Source organism: Sinocyclocheilus rhinocerous, unplaced genomic scaffold (genome assembly GCF_001515625.1).
Source record: "Sinocyclocheilus rhinocerous isolate Xijiao unplaced genomic scaffold, SAMN03320098_v1.1 scaffold4023, whole genome shotgun sequence".
Classification (NCBI taxonomy): Eukaryota; Metazoa; Chordata; class Actinopteri; order Cypriniformes; family Cyprinidae; genus Sinocyclocheilus; species Sinocyclocheilus rhinocerous.
The window spans coordinates 344,303-356,230 of NW_015667282.1; the positions used below are offsets into that span (position 1 = coordinate 344,303).

Genomic DNA, 11,928 nt, shown 5'->3' on the forward strand with positions numbered 1-11,928 from the left:
GTTGATGTTAAGGGAAAAAAAAAAACACTTATGGAATGTCAGACAAACCAGGGACTCCAAGCACTATATAATAATATATAATAATTATATAGCTATTAATATAACTATATAATTATGGCCAATTTAAATATACCACAGAATGTAATATAACATAAATGCTAATATTTTGTAATAATATAAAATATAGTATATTATATATTATATATATATATAAATGTTGATGCATTTTTGTATCAAGAACTAACAACAAATAATGTATTAATCTAAATTATTGTTAATGTGTTCTTACATCATACATTTTAACATTTCAAGCTGTGTAAAATGAATATTATTTTATTATGAATGAACTTGAATTAACACCGAACAGTAGTATACTTAACATTAGACTAATAAATGCTATAAAAATTGTTTTTGCAGTTGTTTTTTTAGTTCACGATAATGCTTTATCTAATGTTAACGAATGTAACCTTATTGTAAAGTATTACTCTTATAACATTTATAAAGTGCATTAACATTACTACATTATATAATGCTAAACAGATTATTAGTTACAAAATTAGTTGATACAAGTTTGTATGTTTTACATATGTTCTCCATGGACCCCCAATTCAACAGACCCCTATTTGAAACCCCTGACTATAACGATTCCAAATATTGAATGATTTACAGAAGACATAAAACATAACCATTGAGGCAGATCCACTGTACTCATTGCATGGAAATCTTCTGTAAAAAATGACCGTGAATTTAACGGTAAGACTGTAAAAACGCTACAGTAAAAACCTGTTAAATGGTTAACGGTAAATTCCCCTACTATATACGGTGAAAAACTGTATTGGACATTACATGTATTGGACATAAATTTTACGGTATACCGTTTTTGGAAGTGGAAAAAGACCGTATAATTTACAGCGAATAACCGTAAATTAACATTCCCAGAATTCCCTGCATTACATTTCAAATTTGATGTTTTTTTGTTGAAATAACTGTGTTTTAGTTTTTTCTTATCATATCAGTTTTGTATATTAGTGTTGTGCGTTACATCTAATGTTGTTAAATGAATGTTTATTGCATTATTTCAGTTTCATGTGTGTTACCATGATGGTGTTTAGTGTTTGTGTGAATGACACTGTGCACCTTCTATATATGTTATTATTTAAAAGCTGCTTGTGATGGGCTATGGTTCATCATATGACTTTCTCATCACCACCTGCATTTGGTGGTTATCAGTGTATTACAAAGCTACAAAACAGATTTCAGTACTTCAATAGATTGGTATATTAACATTATATCAGTTAATGAAATTACGGTATTTAACTGTAAATTTAAGTTAAAACCGTAAAACCTAAAACGTTGCTACCGTATTTTTACGATAAAATTCCAGCAAACCGCAGCTGCTGTTTTTTTACCGTAAATTTTACGGAATTTTTTTTACAGTGTATATATGACCCCTTTCGCACACATAAACACACGCGTACCTCTGTTAAGCTGAGAATCTCTGCATCCTCTGTGAGGTCTCGTGTTTTCGGGGGGTCCAAGGGCTGGGGATTCCTCTCTTTAACCCACCGCTGCTTGCTGAAGACACAACCCATTCTACTTGCTTTATTCCTCCTTTGATATCCTTTCCGTCTCCTCTTACACTTTCTTAGCCCTTGTTTTCCTTAGTCTTCAGTCCAGGTTGCTCCTTATTTGACATGTCCCTTCTGCTCAAGGACGTCCCCTTGTTGCTCAATGTCTTAGCGTCCAGTTCCAACACAGAATCCTGTCTCTCACACCATCTTTTCCACACATTCTCTCCCACTTTCAAAGTCTCCCTTTCAGTGTCTCTCAGGGTGTCCTCCCTCTAACTACAGTATCTCTTGCCCCCTCACATGCATACTATGTAACGCACTCCTCCGTCTCTCTCGCAGCTGTTTTTGGCAGGCTTACGTCAGACCCTTCCTCTTCTTTGGCACTTGAGCTCTGCTCACCCACTGGGAGCCATCACACACACACACACCCTAAGGCTTGTATTCCAACATCTCTCCACCACCCAGTCTAAGTCCACACACAGAGAGCATTAGGTCTTCTGTTCCTCATCTCCATCTTTCATTGGCAGAATGAGACAACAAAGCATCTGTTCTCCTTCCTTCACATCCGCTTCATCCAAGCAGCACTTGCCTCGCATCTGCATGTGTGGGTGTAATACTGAATAACTTACTGTGAAGCACATGAAACCACAAAAACTCTTCCATGAATAAAACTCTATTCATAATAAAGTTTCTGCAAAACAGGGGGAGTTGTAACATCAATTAAATTAATTAATAATGGACTACAGGGGTGAAGGACCACCATCTTCCTGAGGCAACAGCAGAAGTTGTAAGACTCTGTCAAAAAAATATAAAAGGTTTGTAGCACAACAAAATTTTGAGGTAGAAAAACAAGCATTTCACTTGAGTTATAATTTGATTTGCAATTATGTTAATGAAGGTTACATGACAGATCTTGCATCTTCTGAATCATCTTGTTGAAGATATTCATTTAAATAAATGTTTGTTTAACATTCCCCACTCCTATCTATTGCATAGCTACTTTTCTCAAAATATCTACGCAAAAGTGTTTGTCAAAAACTACAATTCACTACAATTTAAAGTAGATTGCATTAACCATGTTTATGTCAATAATATTCATGATGTCATTACAGTATAGTATGTGGTATTCTGAAGTGATACTGCATTTCAAATGAATTCAAGTGTTTCTGATTACTGCATAATTATCATACACATATAATGCAGAATTTAAAAACAGTCCATGTAGTCATAAGATGAGGTTATAAGAACTTCATGACCTCATCTTATGACTACAAGGACTGTTTTTACACATTTGCACACAAAACTATTTAAGTGAAATAACAAAGCTAAAAGATTCAAAAAACAAGCAAACTAAATTGTTAACAAAAGCCACCAATTCATAAATGTTTTTTTGGTTGCTTTTAAGGTCGCTCTAGTAGGTTCTGTGTCCACAGACCTCCATTTAGCACCAACTGTCATTCTACAGACAACAGAAACAACACGTACATGCACCTGACACAGCAGAAAACAACACTAAACACACAAAGCACTGCATCTGTCACTAGAGGCTGAAAACACACAGGACTGCAGCTTCACATACCCTGATTCAGCTTTTTGTTTCTTACGGCCAAGATGTCTCACTGCTATCGGTTGGTAAAAAATAAAACGCTAAAAAATCAATTACCAATCTAATTAAAAGTACTACCAAGTACCAAAATGTTCTAGGATGCATAAAATTCCATCGTATTCTTAGTATCATGGCATATTCATTGTGCGTACCAAATGGCCTATTATCATCCCATTCTTGTACTAGAAGTACTTTATTTGTCTGAAAGCCTGTTTACACCAAGGATGCTAACTATAAAGTTTTAATAGTAGGTTTAATTGTATGAGGATAGGGAACTTCACACCACAGCCATAACGATGTGGACACAGATGTTCAGAATGATTTTCTTTCTTTTTTTTTTCTCTTTACAGCTGAATAATTAAAACATTCTGACAGCCAATCATAATCCACCCGACAGTTCAGATTTAAAGTGGCAGTGCTTAATAAACAGAACGTTATCTTCCTATCTTCGCTTAAATAGTAATCGTTTAATAATTAATTATCGTTTTTGGTGTGAATGTGTCGCAATTCATCTTTATCTGAATAATTTTCATAAATTGCACTATTTACATACCTTGAATCTGTAAATTAAATCCCGTTCACACCAAGAACAACAATTATACAGTTTTAGTTCTCATGTATGAGGATAAGGGATGATAATTATAACGATAACAACATATAGTAACGAAATAGTTTCAGAACGATCTTTCTTCCAGTTGACAAACAATAAAAACAGCCAATCAGAATACATCGCATTTAAAGTGGTGCTGGTTGTGTGTTGGTGTAGACGCAAATAGGTATTATACTTGGTGTAATAATTTTTATCATTAGAGTTAACTTTTGTTTTTCATTAGCCATTAACTAGAAGCCAAACAAACATTATTTTCTGCCCTAAAAGAAACCATAATGGCAGACCACAGAGCCATGGCTTGTTTATAAAAGCCATCAGGGATGACATAAAAACATTACGCTCATCAAATCTGATTCATCACTAAACCAGAGACTGTTTTTAATTGTCATTGAACTGCAGTATTTCCATGTGTGGACACATTGTCAATGCACTCATTAAAGGGAATGCAACAGAGTTCATCTGAGTACGAAGGATATTATGAGAAAATGCCAGATCATGCAACTTTTCTGGCAGCTGGGAAAACATGGATAAACCGCACAATATGACGACACAAAGAATGCAACGAAGCCCCCAGCCTAGAATGGCCGTAAAATCCTTCCAATAAAGCAGTTATGTGAAAAACACCTTGAGAAGCACACCGCTCAAAATCATCCAAAATTTAAGAGAAAACGGCTCCAAAATGTAACCAAACCAGTTTTCTTGTGGCACATATACAGCCACTGCAGTCCAACTGTGGATTTTCATGCAGTCAAGATTTTTTTGATTACTTAATAATATAGTCCTTGGGAAGGAAAAGGATTAAGGGTCTTGGACAGCTTTTCAATACTCAATCACCAAGGGACTGGGCAGATCAGCACAGCCTCAGTGTGTTGGACCATTACATTGGTTTGAGAGCACTTTGAGGGAGTTCACTATCATGCCCTTTGAGAACATAATGCTACACAGGTTTGAGATGAACGGATGAACAAAATAAGCAGAAACCTTGAGTTTCAATCTCAAGCATTTAAAGGATTTAAGTGGAAAGCCTATCCTACGGCATACGCCTCAGTTTTGAGGGCGTTTCTGCTGTCTCTGCTAACCATGAACTCTTCAGTGGGAGATTAGATACATTAGGCCTGTTTCAACAAAAATGCACCATGGTTTATGGCATTCCAACACAACTCTGAGCATTATGAGTGAACAGTTAAATAAGATCCATAAAAAAACCTACTATGCATCATATTGCAATTGGAATTCAGAGACAAGTTGCAGTATCTTATATTTTTTATTATAACAATGACTTTCAAATTAACAATGATTTTCAAATGTCTACATGCATGAATGCATTTATCTACGTACTGCACTGATTTGTTTTATTTTATTTTTAATTAAAATGGGCCAGTTTTAGGAATACCTGTATACATTTCCATAAACATGACAGAGAACAGCATTGTGGGTACCTTAGCCATCATCCCTTAAGCCACTCCCTCAGCATGAGCTCTAATTTAACCCCTCATTTGATCGTTCAATTGCTCTTTATCTTCTGTACTCTGTTTCTGTAGTTAGTTGATCCTTCCTAATTGTTCATTCCTCTCCATCATCTTCTCCCTGGTCTCCATCCATTAGTAGGGCAGCATACTTGCTTGCAGAGCTGAATTGCTGTAGGGACAAAAAGAAAGTTTATAACCTTAATGTTTGTGATGAGCAAGACATAGTGGCATCAAGAAAATAATCTTCCGGTATTTCTTACTGAATTAGTAGTTCCCACAAGTCCTACACAACAGTGGGCTGAACAACTGCACTAATTTGTAGGTTTCTACAATCAATCATATTTGGGGTCTAATTTTTCTTGTAATGTAGACTATGTCTACTCATCGAGGGGTCAGGACCAGATAAAGTACTCACAGGAGGAGCGCTCTCTTCATATTTCTTTGGTTCTGAGGCTATTCTGGGATCTTGTTCCCGTCCGACCTCCTTCCTGTCAATTAAAATACATGACAGGGTTTAAGAATAGATAAACTACATTATATAGAGATTAGAGATGCACCGATTGCAATTTTCTAGGCCGATTCCGATTTCCGATTTTTTTGGAAGTGTGACCTGCCGATACCGATTTTTTGCAGATTCTGATTTTCTTTCCAAGAACTATAATTGACAGCATATACAAACAAAAATCTATGCAAATTTCAATGCAAAAATTTTATTTATTTACATAAAATAAATTATTAAACATTACAATTCCCCCAATCTGGACTAAGTTACAGATTTTCTCTCACTTAAACAACTCTCAAAATAAAGTGCTCTGTGACTGGAAAGAGGAAGAAATAGTTAACTTAAGATGCGTTGCTGTATGTAACAAAACAGATGTCATTTCCCACTATGTTTATAAATGATCATTTTTTTCCCCAACCTTATTAAATGGGTCATCTTTCACATCAAGTTCTTACTTTGTTTCAATTAATTCAGTTAGAATAATACTGAAATAAAGAAACTGTAGAGTTGTTACCATTCAAATGAAATTAGTATTAACAAACTATCTTTTCACTGCTGAGGAAACAGAAGCTGCATCTGAAGTGGCATTAGATGCATTTACAGTTTGATGAAGCTGAGGTGCCATAAATGAATTTACACTGTAAAATTTCAAATGCATAAATCATTTAAGATTAATGTTTTACATATTTTATAAACATACAAATAAATGTTGCAAAATTGACTCACTCGATTCGTTCAAAAACGTGGATTCATTCAGTAACGAAACACGCTGTGTGTGACTTTTATCGGAACTATTTTCATCAGCGAAATTGAGCAAAAACAGTCAATATTTTGTCTAAAATCTAAGTCACTTAATTTTAACTTCTTGTTTATTGAAATACTATTGTATAAATTCAGTGTCACATTGCAGTCGTGTTGATATTGATATTCGAGGAAACATCGTGGCCGTATAAAGTGTCTTACCTAAATCATATTTTGTAAATATTTTTTTTTTCTACCGCAGTATGCATCTATAAATTTCTGTGAGTTACTTTGTGTGTTCTGTCTCTCACACACTCAAGCCCCGTTCACACTACAAGCGACAAAGCGACACGATCCCATTCATTTCAATGGAGAGCTGGCGATTTCCGGCAACAAGTGCGACAGCGGCCGTTGGAGACGGATGGGGCGTGTCCAGCGACACGACAAAGTTCAGAATCCTTCAACTTTATACAAATGAAGAGCGACTTTCGGGAGCGACAGCCAATAGGAAAGACGGTAGAGCTCATGTGATCGTTCTCCTCTCAGCCTAGATAAACATACGCAATGGAAAAAAAAGTAGGCTCTGTTTCTCATTCATTTTTGTTTGTATGAACAAAACCCTTAAAACAATGCAAATATATTTTTGGTAGCACAATCTGATAGGTAGCGTGTTTCGTCGGTACACCGGCGCCGCTGGCAATAAAAGGATCGGCTCGGAATCGGCAAGACACGAGACTGACCGGCCGGTCATGCAAAAAATTGGCCGATTCCGATCACTGGCCAGTCAATCGGTGCATCTCTAATAGAGATCATGATAAAATTTATGTTACGTTAGCGATAATAAGCTCTGCACATTCTTACTTGATATGGATTAATCTAACAGCCTATCACACAGCAGAAAAAAAAACGTGACAACAGCCAGTCAGTATGTTGCTAATAAGTTTGCCAGTTCTATGTGTCTGCGTCTCAATGAGGACATGATGAACACATGAAATTCATCTCCAGACCTGCTCTGAGTCACTTCTTGATCTTTAGTTTCATTTGAGAAAAACTACTATCAAATACAAACTGAAACTCAAAGACCTTCATTACAACCCGCCATTGTTCAGTTTAACTTGAAGAAATTACAGAAATATTGTACTATTGTATTTTAAAATGTACTTCCCAGATTAATAATATTTTTAAAGAATAATTTAACCAAGATATTTTTTCATCCATGTTTTAATTTATACAGTTCTGTTGTGTAACATCTTATTTGACAAAACATTTTAATGCAATGTTTTATAATAAATTAATTGTTATTTTCACTGGATTACATTTTAAAAGATTGATTAAATTGTTAAAGTTTTATTAATTCATTTCATTAGACAAAACACATAATTTGGGAAAAATTAAATGGATTTCATGGGGCCCTAAATTAAAAGGTAGCCACTCTGTGGAGTTTAACTGTGAAGAAACAAGTTAGGGTTTACATTTATTCTCAAGGTCTTACAAACATGTGGAAAGCATTTCCATCCCCAGTAATGGCAAATGAATATCGTGATGAAAAAATGTTTTTTCCTTACAGCTTCATTTGTAATAAAATGCTAGTTGTATGGACTATTTTAAAGTCAGTTTTAGAGCTTAGCAGTTCCCATTTACTTTCAATATACAGAAAAGTCTAGCATTCTTTTCCTCTAACTATATTTCAGATTAAGATACTGCTCTTCAGTCAATGTGATGTCTATGGAGTTGTGTAAATTTATACAGTACAAGAAAAATTCACATTAATGAAGAATGCCTCACCTGTCTGCAGGTTCTATCAGTTTCTCTTTGTTTGGGGAGTCAACTCCTCGTCCCCGACCCCCTCCTCTTCCAACTCCAACTCCTCCTCCACCTCCTCCCTGAGGCACAACTTTATCCTTTCGAATGCCATCAACCCGGTTTTCATCTAGCAAACAGAACAACGAACAAGTGAGGAAACGGTATATATTCTTAAGATTTTTTCCACTCTTTTGAAGTTTTAATGTGGAGACTTTTAACCTTTGCCCGATACTCTCTCTTCTGCTGACCTAGAGAAACAGTGACGGAGAAAAACAAAAAGCGCATTAGTGTTACTTGTGCTTCATTGTGTTTTTTATATTTGTATTTCCATTATTTGTGAGAGAAATCACACCTGCTGGGTTTAAGAGCGCTTTTGTTGCTAGGGGCAGCTGAGGGTGGTCCTTCCTTCTCATTAGCACCACCCCCTGTGCTGCGTTTGGCCCAGGCGTTTTCTTTAGGTGGAGGAGCCGGCATAACTTTCAGTGGGTGCGCTCCCTGATTGGAAGAGGGTGATGAACATGATGGAGAGATCGGCTCATCCTCCTGTCCACTGAAGACTTCATTCTCTGAATGTTCACCATCTTGACACCTAGATCCTGAACATCACAGATACAGAAGTACTTATTTCACACTTTGTTAACTACTGGCAGGATCTTCTTCTTTTGTAGGCATATTTGCTTGAAATAAAAAAAAGTTTAAATGGCTGTATTTCTACTGTCATTGTAGACATCTCCAAATCATTGTTATTTTAGTATTATTTATATACCAATACAGTATTTATTAATATTTTGAATTAACTTCTATTTGTACATTTTCAATTTTCATTTCAATTTTATTTAAAGGTTCAGCAATTTCATGTACTTTAAACATTTTTATTAGTTTTTGTTCTTTCAAATATTTCTATTTAGCTTTAGTGTATATTAATTTTAGTATTAAAGTAATTTAAGTACTTCAACTTAAACATTTCAGTTTCCAAGGAAACATTTCTAATGTTCATTTTATTTTTTTCATCTAATATTTATATTTTACGTTACCTTTATTTTAATTAACACATTTTTTTTTATTAGTTTTAGTTAACACTGCGTCAAACACGATCTATCATTCTCAAAGAGAGTATGTTATTTGAAATAACTGAAATCATTTGGCGAAGTGATCTGGATATGTAATGCGATTAAGACCTTCCTAGAACTACTTTCGCCGTGCGTTTCCCTGAAAATAATTGCACGCCTTAGAACGTTCATCAGCCAATCAGATTCAAGCATCAACAGCCCCGTAGTATAAAGCTAATACAGCCCTTCTACAAGGTTTCTTTACGACTATAACAGATTTTTTACATCTTTTATAGGGTTGGGCCGATAGACGATGCCATCGTCGATGGCTGACAGACATCATGATGTTGAGCCGGCAGAACCCCTAAATGATAAACTGATTCTGGCCTCATTTCAGTGGCCTCAAAAGTAAAGAGTAAGAGTTAAAACACATGCATAAATGTATTACCTTTAGGTTGCGAGGATTCACTTCCTGTGTGTCGACGCTCTTTAGATGGCTCTTCATTCCTCCAACTCAAGTCTCTGAAGAAAAAAAAAAGAGAGACAAATTCAAGCACAAATTCTATAAATACTCTGATCACAATTTTTTAAAGTTACTTTTTCTGAGACTCCAGATGTTCCCGAGCTGTATTCCATTTCAACCCTCCCCAAGATCCCTATGAGATTCACTTTTAGGCTATTTTCACACCACAGACCACCTTTCCCCAAGTAGTTTAGAAAAGTGCTTTTACATCAACCCATCTATTCACCCATTCTCACCGGTCTCGTGGTCGTCTCTCAGAGACCCTTATCTTGTCCTCCTCCAATTGTTTCTGGAGTCGTTCTTGTTCTTTCTTTAGCCTCTCCTCCACCTGTCTTTCCTTGGCAGCCGTGTCCACAGGTTTGGCTGCCCCAAATATAGAGGAAGCCCTGCTGGAATTAGCCGTATCACTCTGCGGGGACAAGCTTACACTCTGTTCCTCCTCTTTTGGGATGCTCCGTGGCTTCAGGTTTAACTTGGGCCTCTGTAGAGGGGCTGGAATGGAAAATCTCATATGATTAGTGACAACATTCCTGATATTAAACATGTATCTTTAAAGCTGAAGTGTGTAATTTCTGCCTTAACATTTTCTCATGTACCCCTCTCATCTCGTCCATCATCCCTCTTGTCTGAACGCTCTTCTCGATCGCCATCTCGCCGGTCATCATAGTCTCGCCTGAAGCCACTGCTGAATCCTCGTCGTCCACCACGTGAGTCATAACCTAAGACAATCACAACCATAGCATTACTTACAAAGCAAACACTAACTAATAACACACCAAAAACACAGAACCTCAAAGAGAAATTAACTTGCACTAGCATTTACATTCAATTTGGGCATCATATGAAAAATTAAGCAATGTTTTGTGGAATAAGCGGAAAAATGGACGAAACACTACAAACCTCCACGATCATAGTCTCTGCTACCTTTGTCATCGTAGCGATCCCTTCGGTCTCGGTCGTCAAAGCGATCTCTTCCACTGAAGCGATCTCGACCGCTGTCAAAACGATCATCACGTCTTGGAGCGTCTCTAAATCGGTCCGACTCATAGCGGTCACGTGACCCTGCAAAAAAATACCACAAGGCATTTCACTAGAGCTTACGCTACACCTACGTCATCCACTGGAACGCCACTCTCTCGTGAACATGCGTACAACAGTTAGCGGAAGCTAGAGATTACCGTTTATAAAGTTTTAAATATGGATATTTGTCTTACACAAATGCATTGGTTTGCTTCAGAAGGCATTTATTAACACCCTGAAGCCATGTGAAGCAGAGGTGGGAGTAAGTCACACATGTGCAAGTCACAAGTAAGTCTCGAGTCTTAACCTTCAAGTCTCAAGCAAGTCCAAGTCAATTTTCGTGAGAATCAAGCAAGTCAAGTCACTGCTTTATGTCAAGCAATTCAAGTCAAGTCGTAGCTTGGGTCAAGCAAGTCACTGTCAAGTCATACAAATGTTTGATGATTTAACTGAATTTATATATTAAAATAAGTTAAAACTACAGTAGGTATGGACTATGGGAGCATTATTTGCAACAACAACAAAAATTGCAATATGCATTTCTACTCAAAAGTTGTCCACATACAGCAGAGTTGTTCATACAATAAAAATCTGAAAATAAATAAATAAAAATTAAAACTACATAGCCTAAAAATGTAAATGTAACTGAAATTAGTCCAACATAAAAGCATGAAAAGTATTTAGATACAGCTTTTTCAATATGCCTCAAACATTGCAGAAGACCATGAAAAAGTATTAAATAATTCAAGTATAATGGTTTCTATGCCACCAAATGGCATTCTTGAAACAGGCATCACCTTTATGGGACATGAACACATCCTTAAGTTAGATCCTTCTTTTTTAACAAAAGAATAACAACAACAAGAACAAATATTAATAATTGAATCACACAAACCTTGCACCTGTTTATAATGTACATTATTAATCTGTGTGTGTGTGTGTGTGACTGAGTGAGTGACTGAGTGAGTGAGTGAGTGAGAGAGAGAGAGAGAGAGGTGATTTGAGTTAGTGTGATTTATTAATATAATAATAAT

The 11,928-nt window shown here is 36.2% G+C and overlaps 1 protein-coding gene across 3 annotated transcripts in view; it reads right to left on the reverse strand.

Moving 5' to 3' along the window:
• Positions 1-5,035: 5,035 nt before the first annotated feature.
• LOC107733597 (eukaryotic translation initiation factor 4B-like) overlaps positions 5,036-11,928 on the reverse strand; it is a 21,932-nt gene continuing 15,039 nt past the window's right edge. Inside the window, exons 7-15 of one of the 3 annotated variants that reach the window (XM_016545282.1) lie at positions 10,799-10,936; positions 10,471-10,593; positions 10,111-10,366; positions 9,800-9,873; positions 8,655-8,898; positions 8,522-8,550; positions 8,285-8,429; positions 5,672-5,744; positions 5,036-5,425 (exon numbers count right to left, since the gene is read on the reverse strand). In XM_016545282.1, coding sequence (XP_016400768.1) covers positions 5,351-5,425; positions 5,672-5,744; positions 8,285-8,429; positions 8,522-8,550; positions 8,655-8,898; positions 9,800-9,873; positions 10,111-10,366; positions 10,471-10,593; positions 10,799-10,936 — 1,157 coding nt within the window. In that variant the 3' untranslated portion in view covers positions 5,036-5,350. Of the gene's footprint in view, positions 5,426-5,671; positions 5,745-8,284; positions 8,430-8,521; positions 8,551-8,654; positions 8,899-9,799; positions 9,874-10,110; positions 10,367-10,470; positions 10,594-10,774; positions 10,937-11,928 lie in introns of all 3 variants that reach the window. The other 2 variants (XM_016545280.1, XM_016545283.1) reach the window with 2 other exon arrangements.